This window comes from Thamnophis elegans, chromosome 8 (assembly GCF_009769535.1).
Source record: "Thamnophis elegans isolate rThaEle1 chromosome 8, rThaEle1.pri, whole genome shotgun sequence".
NCBI classification, from domain to species: Eukaryota; Metazoa; Chordata; class Lepidosauria; order Squamata; family Colubridae; genus Thamnophis; species Thamnophis elegans.
This window is the reverse complement of record NC_045548.1, coordinates 58,476,573-58,494,824: the sequence shown is the minus strand read 5'-3', so window position 1 is coordinate 58,494,824 and position 18,252 is coordinate 58,476,573. Positions and strand designations below refer to the sequence as shown.

At 40.3% G+C, this 18,252-nt stretch overlaps 1 protein-coding gene across 3 annotated transcripts in view; it reads right to left on the bottom strand.

Moving 5' to 3' along the window:
- OXR1 (oxidation resistance 1) overlaps positions 1-18,252 on the bottom strand; it is a 231,569-nt gene that overhangs the window by 14,545 nt on the left and 198,772 nt on the right. Inside the window, exon 13 of one of the 3 annotated variants that reach the window (XM_032223204.1) lies at positions 1,690-1,770. The exons of the other annotated variants lie outside the window; for them this stretch is intronic. Within the exon in view, the coding sequence (XP_032079095.1) occupies positions 1,690-1,770 (81 nt within the window). The remainder of the gene's footprint in view (positions 1-1,689; positions 1,771-18,252) is intronic. 3 annotated transcript variants of the gene reach the window in all.

The window sequence follows — 18,252 nt, the reverse complement described above, 5'->3', positions numbered from 1 at the left end:
TGGAAAATGGCCAGTGAGGTTATGCAGGTCTTTGCTAAGTCATAGTTTGGGGGGATGGGGGTGGAACTGATGCAGAGGACCATAAAATAGCTGAACTTGGAAAAGGGACCATGACGTTTAGATTAACAGTAAGAGACAGATGTTACAACAGGAAAAAGTAACAGAGGATTTGTAGAAATAATTGTGCACAAAACAGGAGATAAAGATTCAGCTCAGGTAGATGTATCTGAAGGAAATGGGACTTCCAAAATGGGTTACTGATGATAAAGATCTCCTTTACAGACAGTCAACACAGAAAGGACAGTACTACATTTACAACTATCATGTAAGCTGAAATGCTTTGATTTGATCTACTTTTGGGTAGCTCTGGCTACTTGTATAAGAATAGCTTGCCCCTAGCAGAACCAGCTAGCAATCTTGTAGCAAAGGCTTCCTCTATCCATTTCACCAAGCTTTTACTTCACAGTCAAAATCTAGTCTGAGATTCTGATATCCTTACTGAGCTCATGAGAAATCAATTTATAAATAACCGATCAATTCCAGGACAAAACATTATAAGGAATAGCTCATACCATACCAGTCTTATCTGATCTAGTTCTTAGGCTAATTGGAGATAAAAGACTGAGCAAGCAGGTATATAATATTGGTACAGCTCATTATAAAACACCAAGAAGAACACAGAGAGCAGTCAGGCAATAGCAACAAGACAATAGATATGGGAACTAGTATACACATTAGATTTTAGAGGAATACAGATGGCACTATAGCACTTGCTGAAAATGGCCACCAAGCTAAAAATGAAATAAAATATGAACATCTCACTGTGAAGTTATAGCCTTGCAAATAATTTTTCTATGGAAATTCATCAGATTGGGGATTCTATGATATGAAGCCTCAAGCCATCTGGAAGGCCCCTGATATGGATGGGCTGATTTACACAAACATCAATGATTCCAGTCTTCTCTCACATAATGTCTCTCCTGCTTCTGTAGAGCCACAAGGCCAAGATGCACAACAACATGTTATATTCAAATATGAAACTACCGGACACCTTTAGAAATGTTTGAAGTAGTTTGATTCTTTCATCATAGTTAACATTAACAATAGTTAATATTCATAGTAGTAAAATATACTGTGATAAACCAGTTGTGTAAAAGTGGAAGAGTTTGAATGTGCAAATCTAAGTATCTTCAATTTCAAAAGTTCATGAGCCTCCTAGGTATTGGGATGGTACTTCTACTCTTGCCTCTAGGAATATCTGTGTGGGAATCCAGGCAATCTTTAATTTAAGTTTGGCCAGGAAGATTCAACAACTAGTTTTACAGTCTTCAGCAATTGCACTGATCTTTTCCTGAATTACATCTTATGGGCTAATTTAAGGTCTGCTTAGTCCTCGAAACAGAATAGTATATAACTATTCAAAACTTGGCCAAAAAAGTGAAGCACTTGCTTTATCACTGGAAGTTTACTTTGAACTTGCAGAAGTTTGGCTCAGCTCTAAAAGTGACTCGATTGTCAAAAATGTCACCAGAACCCTGTCCCTTCACAAAGGGAAACACAATAATGAGGAAGTTATTGCTGCCTTATTTCAGTACAGTAATGAAGACAAAATAATTGAATATCAGCTTTGTTCTGATCAGGAGCACTATATTAAAAAAAAATTCTAATCTCTAGTTGAGAAGAAAGCACCTTGAGACGTTGGCAGAGTGTACGTAGTTCTTCATTATTTAGAGCATCGATTCTGCGGAGATACTCAGCCACTGACACTACCTGAATATGGAGACACAGGAAGACAATAATTCCACTCACAGTTTTAAAACAAAAATAAACAATATAAAAGAAACAAGAGAGTGTGGAAAAGTAAAACAAGGGGTGGGGTGAAAGAAATTGACAATGAAACAAAAATAAAAGTAACATTCTAGTGATACAGTGCACATATATAAAACACATATAGACATACAACAATCAGAATTTCCAATAAAATAATCAAATAAATTTGTAGAAATGAATAAAAACAATCTGCTAGGTACACATATAAGCATGCACATTCATGAACTGTTTCCTTACATAAATACCACCTGCTGTTTTTACTTAGGGAAAAATGCTAATTGATGAAAAAGAAGCAGATACGAAAACAGGCCTTGTGTAAAAGCAATTATTTAAAAAAGAGCAGAAAAAGGAAACTAAAATTATCAACTGATTGAAATAATTTCTATATGAGAAGACATTGCCGTATTTGTGTCTTTTTAACTTACTAAATGGGAAATAAGAGAGGACATAAAATCATGTGAAGTATAGATATGGTAGGTAAATCAAGCCGGACAGTATGAAATCCAGCATAAACACATCTCATTCAGTTAAATTGCAGATGAATTCCACTATGCATTAAAGGGATGGGTATTATTGGACTAGAGAAATGTATAAAGGATAATGGCTTTCAGACTTCAGACAGGTATCTTAGTATTGCTGAAATACAGTACTAAACGTGAAAGATGTGACATTTACATCCTGGATTACGATGACCATATTATCCATTAACAATAAGGTACTATCTTATTAATCATTGTTTATTTTAAAAAAAGCAAATGTCCTCTAGGGGAATTTATAGACAGATGCAGTTTACAAACATATTTCAGGCATCTAGAAAAATAAGGAGCAACTGTAAACAATAGCCAGTAAACATTTAATATCTCTCATATTAAAATATGTAAACTGGAGTTTATTGTTGAAACCTGTATTATGTAAGTTGTAAAAAGAAATAAGACAGAATGAATCCAACTTCATACAACAGCATGGAGCTGGCCAGATCTAGGCCTTAATGGATTTACATATGGTGAGATGACTTTAATATGCATTTATAAATTCAAATCTGGCAAAACAGACTGTATGCATATCATTAGCAAGCAAAGTAATAATAAAACAAAGGTAGAAAGGCCTGGGTATTAAACTAGTTCCATATTCATTCAATACTCTCCAATCGTTTATCAAAACAAATGGCCTTTTCTGTTTATCAAAACAACAATTTCTGCAGTCAACAGGCCGGAAAGGAAGGTTGAATATTTATATATTTAAGAACTTTCAGAAACTCAGACCACCGATGTAACTACATCATTTAATTTTCTCACATTTCTAGAATAAGCAGAAGTTGTAACATTATATTGAGGTTTTCAAATTTTACCAGGCTGTGGAACCTGTTTTAAAAAAGAAAAGATTCCCAGAATCTCTTTTCAAAAATAATGGTTTTCCTTTCTTTCTTTCCCTTAGTTTGACATGGAATCCTAGGTTCTGCAGGATGCAGACAATTGAGAATTCTTTCTCTACATGGCTTTTTAAAAAAAAAATGCTCATTATTCTTCAATGTCTTCAGGCGTAATATATAATATCTTACAATGGACAACTTTCACACTTACCTACTATAGTTACAGAGGCGTGCACCTTTCTATCATGTTTCCCCGAAAAGACAGGGTCTTATTTTCTTTTGACCCTCAAAATAAGCGCTTGGCCTTATTTTTGGGGAGGTCTTATTATTTTTCAGGAGGTGTCGAGTATGGTCACCTTATGGCTGCTGCTGTGTTGAAATATTTTTGGAGAGGGCTTATTTTGGGGGGAGGGCTTATTTTAGTGCATGAGCTCAAAAGCCCAATTGGGCTTATTATCCAGGGAGGTCTTATTTTGGGGAAAACAGGCTATATAACACCATTTAATATTTATACAATATATTCTTGCTTTCAGAGTTATTTTTTTCTTTGCAGTAGAGAAAAAAGAATTTGTCTGTTCATAATAGCTGTAATGAATATACATAAAGGAAAAAAGCCCAAGCCCAACAACCCAAAGAAAGGATCTCTGCTCATAAGATTTAGAACATCAAAACATTTTACACAAATAATCTTTTTGTAATTACAGGTAGTTCCTCGACTTATGACAATTGAGCTCAAATGCTCAATGCTAAGTAAGGCAGTTCAGTTAATTGAGCCTGGATTTTTAAAAAAATGATGCAGCAATTCATCTTACATAGTTTTCAAATGACCACTTATGGACCATTCCAAGTTATGATGAAATGCAGAAAAGCTATTTAAGACTCAAGATTGAAAATTTCAATAGCCGCCTTGGAGTTACGTCACTTCATTTTGGGCATTTGGAAACTGGCTCATATTTACAGCTGTTTGCAGCATCCCACTGTGTCACGCCCCACTCCATTCCATAATTAGGAAAGAAGACCAAGAGACTCCATGGGTTGGAAATCCAAAGTACTTTTACTAATTATAAATGGTAAGCGAGCAGTAGTGAAGCAAGATCTGAATAATATGGCGCGAAAGCAATTGATATATGGCAAAGCCCGTCCCCCCCCTTAGGATCAAAGCTCCAGTCCAATCATAAGTCCTTCAAATGTCAGGTGTGAGATAACTTCAAAAAGACAGGCCAAGATGGAATGTGAAGGCCGTTGATGCAGGCGGGAAACACGTACGCATGCGTAAACCCCAACGACTGGAACATCCTAGAACATTCCTGCAGCAGACCTCCAGCACATCAATTAAAACCCTCCCACATACACGCCCCCCCCTCCCGTTTCATGGCAGCTGAAGCAGTAGCAAAGCAGAAGCTGACATCCGGCCGTCCCCCGGAAAAAAGGCTGTCAAGCCTGAAAGAAAAATAAACAAAACAGACAACACAGAACAAAACAGACAAACAACAAACAAACAAGAGAGGGAAAGGAGAAAAGTCAAGGCTTGTCGGGATAAGCAGCATAAAATTTCCGAAGCAAGCGGGGAGCACGAACGTGGGACTTATCAACCCATTCCGTGTGGGAGGGGGGAAAATGTTTCCAAGCCACAAGGTATTGGATGCGATTGCGGTGCCTGCGGGAATCCAGAATGTCCCGGACTTCAAAATGACGTTCCCCATCAACAAGCAACGGAGCAGGCAGAGGGTCATCTGCGGGGCGCAGGTCAGATACCCGAACTGGCTTGATGAGGTTGATATGGAATACCGGATGGATGCGGTTAAGATGTTTGGGCAATTGCAAACGAACCGAAACAGGATTGATAACTTTCAAAATCGGGAAAGGGCCAACATACTTGGGACCCAATTTCTTAGACTTTTGAGTGGTATGCAAGAATTTCGTGGACAAATACACTAAATCACCAACGTGGTACTCATAAGGCTGAGAGCGTTTTCTATCAGCCTGCTTCTTATGAGCCTTGTGGGCTGCGTCCAAGGTGGAACGAGTGAGGGGCCAAAGGCGACTGAGACGTTCACTCCAGTCCGCCACGGAAGGAACCTGAGGCTGGGCCGTAGGCAGTTCGGGGATAGGAACAAAATCATGGCCATAAACGACCCTGAAAGGGGTGAACCCAGTGCTGGAGTGAACCGAATTGTTATAGGCCACTTCAGCGTGTGGTAACAAGTCCACCCAATCGTCCTGTTGATAATTGATGAAACAACGTAAATATTGTTCAAGGACGGAATTAGTACGTTCACAGCCGCCATTAGTCTGAGGATGGTAGGCGGAGCTAAGGCCCTGGGCGGAGCCAATACGCGTGAGGAACTCCTTCCAAAACTTGGATGTGAATTGGACTCCACGATCGGAGATAATACGGTCGGGAACGCCATGCAAGCGGTATATGTGGGAAAGGAAGAGCTTAGCCAAGGCCTTGACGGAAGGAATCTTGTGGCACGGCACGAAGTGAACTTGCTTGGAGAACAAATCAGTAACCACCCAGATAACCGTGTGCCCCTGGCTCTCGGGAAGGTCCACAATAAAGTCCATAGAAATTTCCTTCCACGGGGCAATGGGGCGGGCGACGGGCTGTAGAAGGCCGTGTGGTTTCCCCGGAGGTTTTTTGGTGGTAGCGCAAACCGGGCAACTGGAGACATAAAGTTCAATGTCCTTTTTTAAAGAGGGCCACCAGAATTGTCTCTTCACGAGGTGCAAAGTTTTCACGAATCCAAAATGACCCGCCATCCTGGAGTCATGAGCGCGACGAAGGACCACAAGACGTAAGGAAGCGGGGATGTATAATTTAGCTCCAATCCACGGTAGATCGTCTCTCATGGTGCATTCGTCCCGATGGTTCAGGAATCAGTCGTCCTGCGGGAGAGCTGCTTTGAGGTCAGAAAGCAGGTCGTGAGGTACGTCCTTTTGGGCCTTGGTCTGGTGACGCGTGAGCACCGGAGCCGCCAAGAGCGGTTGGACGATACTTAGCTTGGAACAATTATACTGAGGTAACCGGGACAAAGCATCGGCCATGAAATTCTTTCCACCCGGGATATACTTTAGAGTGAAATTGAAACGGTTAAAATATTGGGCCCAACGCATCTGCTTTGGGGAGAGACGGCGAGGCGTGCGCAACGCCTCCAAATTTTTGTGGTCAGTCCACACCTCAAAAGGGTGTTTAGAGCCTTCAAGGAAGTGGCGCCAAGTAGCGAGGGCCCAACGAACTGCAAACGCCTCTTTCTCCCAGACCGCCCAGCGTCGTTCCGTGTCAGTGAGTTTACGTGAGGTGTACGCGCAAGGCTGTAAGGTACCCTGGTCATTGGCTTGTAGCAGAACAGCCCCAACTGCGACATCACTGGCATCAGCTTGGACAACGAAGGGTTGGTTGAGGTCAGGATGTTTAAGAACTGGTTCAGCGGCAAAAAGGCGTTTAAGCTTTTCGAACGCCGCCTGGCATTCCATGGTCCAGTCCAAAGGCTTACTGGGTTTAGGTTTTGGGTCGCCTTTAGTTTTGAGCAAATTAGTAATAGGGAGAGCAATGTCGGCAAAAGAGGGAATAAATTGACGGTAGAAATTAGCGAAAGCCAAAAATTGTTGCAGTTGTTTACGAGTTTTGGGAGCGTCCCATTCAGTGACAGCCTTTACCTTCTCAGGGTCCATTTCAACTCCATGAGGGGAGATACGGTAGCCCAGATAGTCAATAGTAGTTTGGTGAAACTCACACTTAGACAATTTGGCATACAAGTTGGCTGCACGGAGTTTTTTCAAAACAGTGCGCACTAGATTGACGTGGTGGTCGTGAGAGCGGGTATAAATGAGGATATCGTCCAGATATACGATAACGCCCTTATAGAGATGATCGTGTAGGATCTCATTAATAAACTGCATGAATACAGCAGGAGCTCCCTGTAGGCCAAAAGGCATGACCCGGAACTGGAAACAACCAAGAGGGCAGTTAAAGGCGGTCTTCCATTCGTCCCCCTCCTTAATGCGAACCCTATAGTACGCTTCACGCAGGTCCAATTTTGTGAAGATGCGGCCCTTCCCCAGTTGCGCCAATAAGTCCTTCATCAATGGGAGTGGGTAGAGGTTCTGAGAACATATGGCGTTAAGGTTCCTAAAGTCACAACATAAACGAAGAGACCCATCCTTCTTCTCACGAAACAGCACAGGGGCCGCCACCTTGGGTCGGGCCGGTTCAATGAAACCACGTTTCAAATTTTTGTCAATGAAAGAACGCATCTCCTCCATTTCCCTGGGTGACATGGAGTAAATGCGGGGTTTTGGGAGTTTGACCCCGGGCAAAATGTCAATGGAGCAATCAGTAGGCCTGTGGGGGGGCAGAATGTCCGAAGATTGCTCGCTGAAGACTTCCTTAAGATCCAAATATTCCTTCGGAATTTTCTCCTCTCCTGCAATCCTCTCCTGCCCCCTAGCGGCTACTTCAGGAACGTTAGTGACGTCAGGTTGGTTTGGAGAGCCCTCCCCCACTGGAGGAACTTTGGAGCGAATACGCAAGCGGCCTGTCCGCCAATTTATGTGAGGGTTCCACTTCCGGAGCCACGGGATGCCCAAAATAAGTGGTCTGTCCATGCCAGGTGCGACCACAAAAGAGATTAATTCAGTGTGGGTACCCATTTTCATTTCCAAAGGCTCAGTAAAAAAATGGGCGGCCCCCCCCCCGCAACCGATCCGTCTATCTGGCAAAAAACAATAGGGGTTTTCAAAGTGCGCAATTTGAGGCCTAATTTCTCAACCATGGCTGGGTTGATCATGGACCGGGAACAGCCGGAATCCAGTAATGCTAGGAGGGTGGCAGGTGTCCCCTCAGGAGGAACTTTTAATTCAATAGGGAGTAGAAGGGGCCCCTTGTTTGAACTCACCCAGTGAGGTGAAGTGTCGTCATCTGAGTCATCAGAAGAAGAGGAGTTAGCATCCGCGTCATCCGTCAAAGGTTGGGGAAGAGGAGGGGGGTTGGTTTCCCCAGCGAAAGCCGTTTCCTTCTTTTTCTTTTCAGAGCCTCTGGCAGGTTTCTCCTCACGTCTGGGAGGGGGTTGGGCAGAGAGGGGTGATTTCGCCCGACAGAGGGGGGCCGTATGCCCAAGCTTCCCACAGCGAAAACATGTTAAAGGTCTGGAGGAGCCAGAAGGGGGCTCCCTCGCGTCGCCTCGGCGTCTGGAAAGCGCTTGAGTAGTAGGAGGGGGGAGGGACTTGGCGGCTCTTTCTTTTCGCTTCCTCCTTTCCTCAGTGGCATAACGCAGACGAATTAAGTCAAGCTCAGCGTCAGCAGCATGTTCAAACCAAGTGATTAAACGCCTCGGCAGGTTACGATTGACACATTGTTGATAAATGTCAGCGTTTAAGCCTTCAGCAAATCTGTCCAGAAGTGCATCCTCCCCCCAGCCTCTCATGTACTGAGACAGACATTGAAATTCCTGGATGTATTGGGCGACTGGTCTATCGTCTTGGTCAAAGGTTAAAAACTTTAATTTGTTCCGCTTCTCAGTTAACGGGTCATCAAAACGTTGGCGGAAAGCCGCCATAAAACGGTTGAAATTCCCCAAGAGGGGAGAACCAGACATATGCAAAGCAGTTGACCACGTAGCCGCTTCACCGTCCAAGGATAAAAGAACCATTCTGACCCTTAAAGTGTCAGATTCAAAGTCCCGCCCATATATTTCCATGTAGTTAAAGACTTGCATAAGAAAGGAGGGAAGGGTGGCTGAAGCACCATTAAAACGCACAGGCAAGGGAGGAATTTTAGCCATCCGATGTCGTCGAGGGGGGGCCTGGGGGGGAGGTCCCCTTTGATCAGCAAAACCTCTAGCCGCAGGGGGTGAGACAGGCCGAGGGAGGGGTGGGGGAGAATCCTGGCGTGGGTGACGTTGCCAACTTCTCCAGTCTCTTTCCTCCTCCCCCCTCCTGTCCTCCAAAAATGTTTGACCCCAATAATCAGGTAACTCACTCCGCTGTGGTTTTCTCACGGGGCCCTGGTGTTGATAATTTCTCCATTCAGCTTCATCGCCTCTTTGGCTCCAATAGTCAGGGAATTCACCCGCCTGAGGTTTCCTCACGGCCCCTGTCTCCAGCGAAGTTTGTTGAGGCGGTCTCTGGGTGAGTCCAGCATTCCAGCTTGTCTCTATTTCTCTTTGCCCCACTGAAGTTGACCAACGGGGTAGGGGGGAAGGCTCAGGCTGATTGGAAATTTGTAGTTGACATAAATCTTCGTGCAGAGGTCGGTCAGACGGGCTGGGCTGGTGTAAAGAAAGGTCGGGAGGTCCCAGTTCACTGGAATCCGTCCCTCCAACGGCGCCTTCCTCTTCTCTGGTCGGAGAAGACATTATGTCCCTTCTCGGTAGACGTAAATCTCCTGGAAAGGGATATTATTCAGATCTTGCTTCTTGTCACGCCCCACTCCATTCCATAATTAGGAAAGAAGACCAAGAGACTCCATGGGTTGGAAATCCAAAGTACTTTTACTAATTATAAATGGTAAGCGAGCAGTAGTGAAGCAAGATCTGAATAATATGGCGCGAAAGCAATTGATATATGGCAAAGCCCGTCCCCCCCCTTAGGATCAAAGCTCCAGTCCAATCATAAGTCCTTCAAATGTCAGGTGTGAGATAACTTCAAAAAGACAGGCCAAGATGGAATGTGAAGGCCGTTGATGCAGGCGGGAAACACGTACGCATGCGTAAACCCCAACGACTGGAACATCCTAGAACATTCCTGCAGCAGACCTCCAGCACATCAATTAAAACCCTCCCACATACACGCCCCCCCCTCCCGTTTCATGGCAGCTGAAGCAGTAGCAAAGCAGAAGCTGACACACTGTCACGTGACTGTAATTTACAATGTTTTTAGCCAGAAAGCAGTATTTACAGCAAAAAATGCCCCCAGTGAACAATGCATTTGCTTAACAACTGCTGCAAATTAGATCATAAAATCAGGTGCTCTCATATGGTGACCTACTTAATGACCATCACAACTTATGAAATATACTCAGAGGTAGCAGCAGAGAGATACAATATCCTATTTTCCATTAAAGCAAAACTATTTTCTGATTAGTATAAATTACTTCAGAATATATAACACTGTGATGTACACACCACATAATCATTTTGTTAAATGTGGTATTTATGGCTATTATATTGTATTGTATGTTATAATGATATGGCAACGAGGACTGCTTTTATGTAAAAAAAAAAAAAACCACATTTGCCCCACAGTATGCTAAATGAGGGATTTATTTTGCAAATTTTAGCCAGTTTTATAATAATGTTATGGACTTCATTTGCAAGAGAGCTTTGTCATTTTCCAGATAATGCTGTAATAGCAATATTTTACTTTCAGTGAGTAAAGTCTTAAAATCAGCTAAGGCATTAGCACATAAATATCCTAAATAGTAAAATCATACGGTATGGAAATAAAAATTAATACCCTGGTAGCCTATAGAACTGCCAGTATTTTGAAGCAGTATGTTGACAACTATAAGCTGCAAGAAGATTCAGATTCAAGTTTGGTTTGTCAGGGCTCAGTTTGAATTCACAAAACTGCAGTGGTGAGACAATAAAGAACCCGACATGAATAAACTGGCTAGTGCTGGCTGATTTCTTAAACCAATTATGGTATCCATACCATTTCTGGATACAAAATCAGGCCTAGACTTGTCTAGCTGGCTCTGCTTCCTGACACATGGAGCATTGAAATGGACACACTTCCCAGCATCACAAAGTTGCAGCTATTTTAAAAGCAGGAAGAACCACTGGACCAGCCCTCCATTTTCATTTTCCACCTGGCTCCTTCCCCTTTGCACTATCCTATCATTCTGCTAGGTGCGCTTCTGATGATGTTTTGCACTCTCTCTCTATCCTGTATATATAAAATGGCAACTGAAGCCACTCTTGAAAAATCAGTAATTCTCACTTCTGCCAGATCACTCAAAACGTTACAGGGAAAGATGCAGATACAGCAGAAAGAGGTGGCAGTGTTTGATGTGGCAAAATGTGTGATATGGTGGTATCTTACTTATTAGTTAGTTATTTTGCACTAGCTGGGAGTGCACTAAGACACTCCAGGAGTCCTCTTAACAGCACTTCCTCTCTCTCATTGATTTAATGTTCTTTTCTTCCACGGTTTACATATCATTACAAATAGCCATTATATAATTTTTCTGGCAAACAAGCATGGGGCAGAGATTCTTGTAACATTTTATCTAAATATAAGCTCATGCCAAGTAGTATATCTTACAAAATTTAGTGAGTTATATGCCCTTGAAAGCAGAAGCCTTAATAGATTTCTATAATAATTATAACAGTAGTAATAATTTTGTCTAATTTAATATCTTTTTTATTTCAAATATATCCAAAATTTAATTTAAATTACTATCATGGCCGGTACATTCAACTAAATAAATTATTACAGTCCAACATATACAATTTCAATTGCTCTTTACTGTCCTAAAAGATTCTATATTTTCTTCTATTGGAGACTTTATAATGCAATTTGGGAAGTTAAATCAATTTTAACTTTATATATTTACAGTTTAAGAATTTACCAGACTAATTTTATAAAACTGAGATGAGGTTTTTGATCTTAATCTGCTATATGAAAAATATGTACAACAGCAACTTAAAAAGCCACATTCATGTGTGTAATTATTGCATAAGCAGTATATAATGCCAACAATCCTGTTAATCAGTGGTTATTCTAAACAGGTTTTTTTAAAGCTTTTATTTCAAACTGGAATAAATGCTTTCTGTATTAGTAAACAGTCCTTGAAGGTACTTCTGCAAGATATTTTAGCTAAAACAAGTCTTTTGCATTTAGTGAGTTAAATCAGTTATTTTATAATATAAGAAATCACTGATTTTATAATATAACTGATAGTGGTATTCATCTACCATCAGTAAAGAAGAAATATTTATTTTGCAACATACATAATGGATAAGTTCCTCAGTAAACAATATATAGCCATTTCTAGTTTTTATCACCCTATTCCTCTAACTTTTAAAACAGTTATCTTCTTATCCTATTTACAGTTCATATGATGCTTTAAAAAGAAGAATAAAACATACATGGTAAGGCCTGAAAAAATACCCAGGAAACCTTCAGCTCATTGATATTTCTTTTCTTATATAACAAAATGAGAAAAAAACTAAACTTTTTCAATTAATACTGAGAAACTGAAAAACACATATTTCTAGTTAACATAAATAGATCTATTTGACATAGTTTCAGAGGCTATATGTCATACAGGGATTTTGCAATACTAATAAAAAAATATAGTACTGTACAATAAAGTACTGTTTATAACTTTATTTCCATTCACTCTCAGGTCTTCCTGGTGCTCTGCTCCCCCCAGCAGCCCCCAAATGCCTTGATCATGCTCCAAAGAGTGCCCCACCCTTTCAGAACAGACTTAAGGCTGCCCAAATACACAACAGAAATAAGTAACGTTTTCTATGCTTTTTGCCAGTGGCATTACACAAACATAACCACTGAAGGAAAGTACAATGCAAATGATAAACAGATCATTTAATTGTTGAAGATGAAAAGTTTCACAAAAATTATTGGAAGACCTAAAATTTCAGTTTGAAGTATACAATATTTACAAATGTGATGCTTCTTTATAGAACTCCTGTCCAATATTCCAGATGAAGCTTTGTTCCCCTTCCTGGTAATCAGAGAACATGCAAGCCACAGAAGTAGACAGATAGACATTAACCACAGGATGTATATTTCCATTTTTAAAAAAATAAAAGAATCAATAGGATAAAAAGCACCCTGTGTATCAATACCAAAATATGATTGTATAAACTCACAGATTATCCACATCTCATGTTAACACCTGGAAAGCATGTAAAATCACAAATTATCTTACATTAATACCGTGCCATGTCAGCAATATAAAAGAATAGGCAAGTTAGTGTAAGAAACTTCCCAAAATATATTTGCCCACAAAAGCTATCACAAATACATTGTTTTAAATCAGATCATTTCAAACTCCAACTTTTAAATTAAAGTAGTTAAGTTTTAAATTGCAGTTTCTTAATCAGAGATTTTAAAATTCTGATCAATAATGAATATTAAAAGAAAAAGCAGGGATCATTACTGATTACAATAGCACTATAGTAACAATAACATAAACATTTCTTATAATATTTCTCAAGGAATTACCAAAGTTTATTTATTTCTCATGAGTGATGCTTTCTTCCTTTCTTGCCATACCAAAAACTAGTTCCTTTGTAAAAAAAAAAATCACATTAATTTTCGCTTCACACGAGCATTTCTCCACAGCATACTATCTGCTTTTAATTCCAGGCACAGCAAAGCTCTTCATGCAGACAGAATATCGTGCTAGTTGCATTGAATTGATTGACAGGATAAGCAACTAATGAGTGAGCAGAGTGTTCCTCCTGGGGTGTGTCATTATCACGGAAAGCACAACAGAGATGTTTCTCTATTCAAGAGAGGTTGCAGTGCACTAAAGTGCTTAAAGAGCAAAAAAGTTTAAAGAGACACACTACTCTTTTAGAATCCAATGAGAAATTTGTCAAAACTAATCCTTTTTATTTTTGAAAATAAAAGTAACAACCCTTGTTTACATACTTTCAATGAGAACAGCATTTGTTGTGATTAATTGCTATTAATGGACAATTCTTACAGTTCAATTATTTTTTTCTGAATGACAAGTGCAAACAAATGTACCCATTCATATTTTAATTTCCACATGGGAAAAAATAATTCAGTTGATGAGAACTGTATTACTATTGTTCTTGAAATATAAAGCAATCCTGTAAATATGCCTTTATACCACCAAGTAGAACCACCTAGGGTTCAAAAATTAGAGAACTGTATCAATGCAAATCCTACTTGATGCAAACCTTTTCTTCTGTTGAATTCACTTAATTTTCTTTAACCTGCAATTGTTGTGAACACAACTCTCAACATGGTCATACTGTCTGAAATTTTAGTTGAGCAACATCTGGAGGAACACAGGTTTTCTGCTCCAGAATGATAAATGGTGTTTAAATTTCCTTAAGCCTCTGTAAAAAGGTTTTAGATGTCAGACTTTTCCCACTGTTAGTCAGTGAGTGTCCTTGAAATCTGAGCTTTCCCACTGGACTGTGGACATATTTCACTAGGATCCATCTCCTTTTAAAGCCTTTTAAAGCTTTTCATGTGTGTGAATACATGTATAGAAAACTGCTAGTAGCAAACTAAATAAATGCTGTTTTTTTTCTCTTAATTTTGCATATAGAAGGAACAGTGAACTTCTCTATGTTAGATGCTTCACTGACGTCCGAGGAAGCCGGAGGGGAGACCCTGCCAGTTTGCTGGGGGGGATCAGGAACCTTTGCTTTGGCTTTGGTTTGGCTTGGGAAGGGTAGGGAGAGACCCAATTGCTGGATACCATCAGCAATTCCTTGATATATGGCCCTTGCAACTACCTTCTTCATGTCTGTGGTCAGCTTGGGGGTGTGATCTTGGTTCTGGGAAAAAAGCCCTGGCGACAGGCCCAGAAAGAGGGATTTCCTCCTCCAATAGGGAACCGACCTCCTCCAAGTACTCCTCCTTTAGGGATGAGGCTAAAGACCTGGAAGGGGCTCTAGAGGGGTTGGGGGAGAACCCAAAATCACCCTCCTCTACCACAGATGGGGGTTCATCTAGATGAGGATTTAGAGTGTGTGTGTGGGGGGGGGGGTGTCAGCAGGAATCTCAGCAGGTGGAGGGAGATCCTGTTGAAGCCCTTGGTTACCCTGAGCTTTTTGAAACTGCTTTTCTAGGGCTCTCTGGCGTCTCTCAGCCAGCCTCTCCTCTGCCTTGGACCCTCTATTTGTTCTAGGCTGCTTCCCTTTAGTGGGGCATCTGCACTGGCACCCTTGGCCACAGGATTGGGCCTGCTGAGCTTGCTGCTGGTAGCTTGCCTGATTTGCAGCCTTCTCCACACTCTTGCTGGCCATGGTGAACTCTCAGTCCTCAAACCTCGGTATTTAGAAGGTTGCTTGAAGTAAGTAGAGTCCCAATAAGAGATGAGTCTCTGAGGCCACGGCTCGGCAGGAATACAGCAACAAAATGGTGCCAATAGGGGAAGTCCTCAGGGCATTGCAGATCCGCGGTGTTAATAAATACAAGGAATGGCCCATAAAGCCAAACTCCTTGTGGCCGCCAACCAAGATCTTCAGGGGAGGCCTGCCTGGCGACCCAGAGCAAGGCCACTTGACCAGCACCCCTTCCGGCAGTGATCTGCTAAGGGACCAGGCTGCAGCAGAGTGAACGGGAAAAAAGCAGCTTGGATTTAAAGCGCATATTTTTTTCCAAAATAGCCGCCGTGCTGCCGTCGGAGATCCAGAGTGCCCAGTAAAGCCTCCGGAGCTAAGAGGAGTCTTCCGATGGATTGCAGGGGTACCTGACTTCCCTACCTGACCCCAAGGCTCACCAGCGGCCCCTAACGAGCCTCCCGGTGCTGCCAGAGCCTCGTGGAAACGAGGAAGGCTGTAATGCTCCCAGCAGCCTGGTCCGAGCATGAGGCAGCAATTAGACGAAGGAAAAAACATTGGTAAAAAACAAAAACAAAAAAACCATAGGTCTATCTAAGACTACCACAGTGGGGAAAAAACAATAAAAGGCTACACTAATGCAATTAGGAGAAATCCGGCTTGCTATTCAAGGACTGGAAATCTCAAACACATCCTTTTAGGGCGACTGAGTTTTTCAAACTGACCTCCAAAGGGAGCAGGAGGCGTGGCTACACTAAAGATTTAAACTCAATCCTTGGGCAGCAAGCTGAAGTTAACCCATGCTTGGACACTCCAGGCAGCGCCTAGGAGAAAGTGATCTACTTTGTAGATCCAAATTCTACTAAGGGTTATCAGAGATAACAATACAAGTATTTTAACCTTGATCAAATAAACCAACTTTATATTCCTCCCTTATACTTTTAACAATCTTGATCTTTAGTCTCTTCAAATAGTTACACTCAATTTCATTTTTTCTGGCTCTTCTCACACAAAATTTTCAAAACTTTAATAAATCTTTTTTTGTAAATCAAATATAAGAAATGTATCCAAAATGTATCCAAATCACTCTTTTGGTTTGTTATTTGTGTATCCCTTTTAATTATTAAGGAAGTGGATGGTTTAATTTGTTTGTGTAGCATCTTTTTACATATTCTTATAGCCAGTCATTTTTAAATACACTTTCAGATCAATCTGGTGAAATTTGTTCCTTCTTCAGTACCATCTTTTAAACACAGTGTATCTATAGAAGAAGACACTCTTAAAATTAACTGCTGGGTCCACTGTTATTAAATATTAGCCAATATATCTAATGTTATTTTTCTCCATTCTGTATTAGTAAGGTGAATTTAAGTGTTCTCCTTTAGTTGTAATCTTCATTTCCTTCTGGTTTCCTATCCTGTGTCATCCAATCACGGTTTTTTTTTTCAAAAAATTCAAAACAAAAAGAGTTTCCCATGGGAAGCATTTTTATAATTAGTTCCAAATTTCTTAAAATTAACTGCTGGGTCCACTGTTATTAAATATTAGCCAATATATCTAATGTTATTTTTCTCCATTCTGTATTAGTAAGGTGAATTTAAGCGTTCTCCTTTAGTTGTAATCTTCATTTCCTTCTGGTTTCCTATCCTGTGTCATCCAATCACGGTTTTTTTTTTTCAAAAAATTCAAAACAAAAAGAGTTTCCCATGGGAAGCATTTTTATAATTAGTTCCAAATTTCTTTCATTTCAAACATTTTTGTAACTTTTAAAAAATCAAACTTCTACATACCCTTTCAACTATTTATTCTGCTTTATTTTTAAAAAAATCCTTAAACTTGTATTTAAAGCTTTTTTCGTTAAGTTTGAAAGAAATTCACCTGGAGGTTTCAGATTTGTTAATCCAAAGGTTCATAACAGTTAAAAAAAGCAGTTAACAAACAATTTTAGAAAAAGAATTATGGTACCCCAAAGTCCTTTCTGAAGGTTCAACTGCACTTTCAACAGAATGGTTACTTCCTTGTCTTGCAGAACTTTCAATTTGCCAGACATTGCTGTCTTGTGGCCATGTGAGTAACAACTGTCGGAAGCACTTGTGGTCAATCTTAAGTCTTCCTGTGCTGAGAAGATTATCAAAGAGCCTCTCCACTCAAACGCTCTTCATTCTGCTGCAATGCTTTTAGCAGAGCTGTCCCTAGTTCACCATTTCTTTTCCAGAAGTCCACCCCAAACTCTTTTGGATACACAGCAATTTTCTCCCTCTTTGTTAAGCAAATGTCTAATTATATAGTTCTACCACAATGGAACTGTAGAAAAAAAAGTGCTACAAGACAAAAAAAAGCCATAGACCTCTGAGTTACTTTTTCTGTGAACAGCTTGATGGAGAAAACAACAATGCTTAATATTGGGTTAAAAAGAGCTTTTTGTTCCAGTTATAGTCTTGTCTTAAATATTATTAAGAATTATAAAGAAGAACTTTTTCTTCCCAGACTGTCTATTACCAATCTTGTTCAATTACCATAGCCCAGCATTGATAAAGTTTTCTGAAGTTTTTAAAAATATTGGGAGAGGTTAATACCAAGGCTTACAAGGAAAATTAAGCCTTACATCACAAGATTGACAACAACTTAAACCTATTAATTAAGAATAAACAACAACAAATGCATCACACTGAGACCACTAGGAATAGGAAGCTTGCAATTAATGGATCAGGACAGTGCTCAAGTCCAAATGTTCACCAGGTACAAAACTGTAATAATCCAAAAGAATAAACTTTAACATGAATCTGCTAATTTAAGAATAGTTGAAAGCCTGGTGTCAAGAATATCTTGTTCCAGCAACAATTAATTAATTAAGAATCGGCATTAATCTATCCTGGAATAAAAGGAAGACACAAAGTAGCATTGTAACCCAAATTCAATAAAAATAAAAGACCTATGAATAGCTAAAGTTGAAGTACAGAAGAAAATCTCATAGCATGGGTAAAAGAAACAAAGAGTTAATATAAAGAATTATCAGTGCATTGTTGGTTTTGTTGA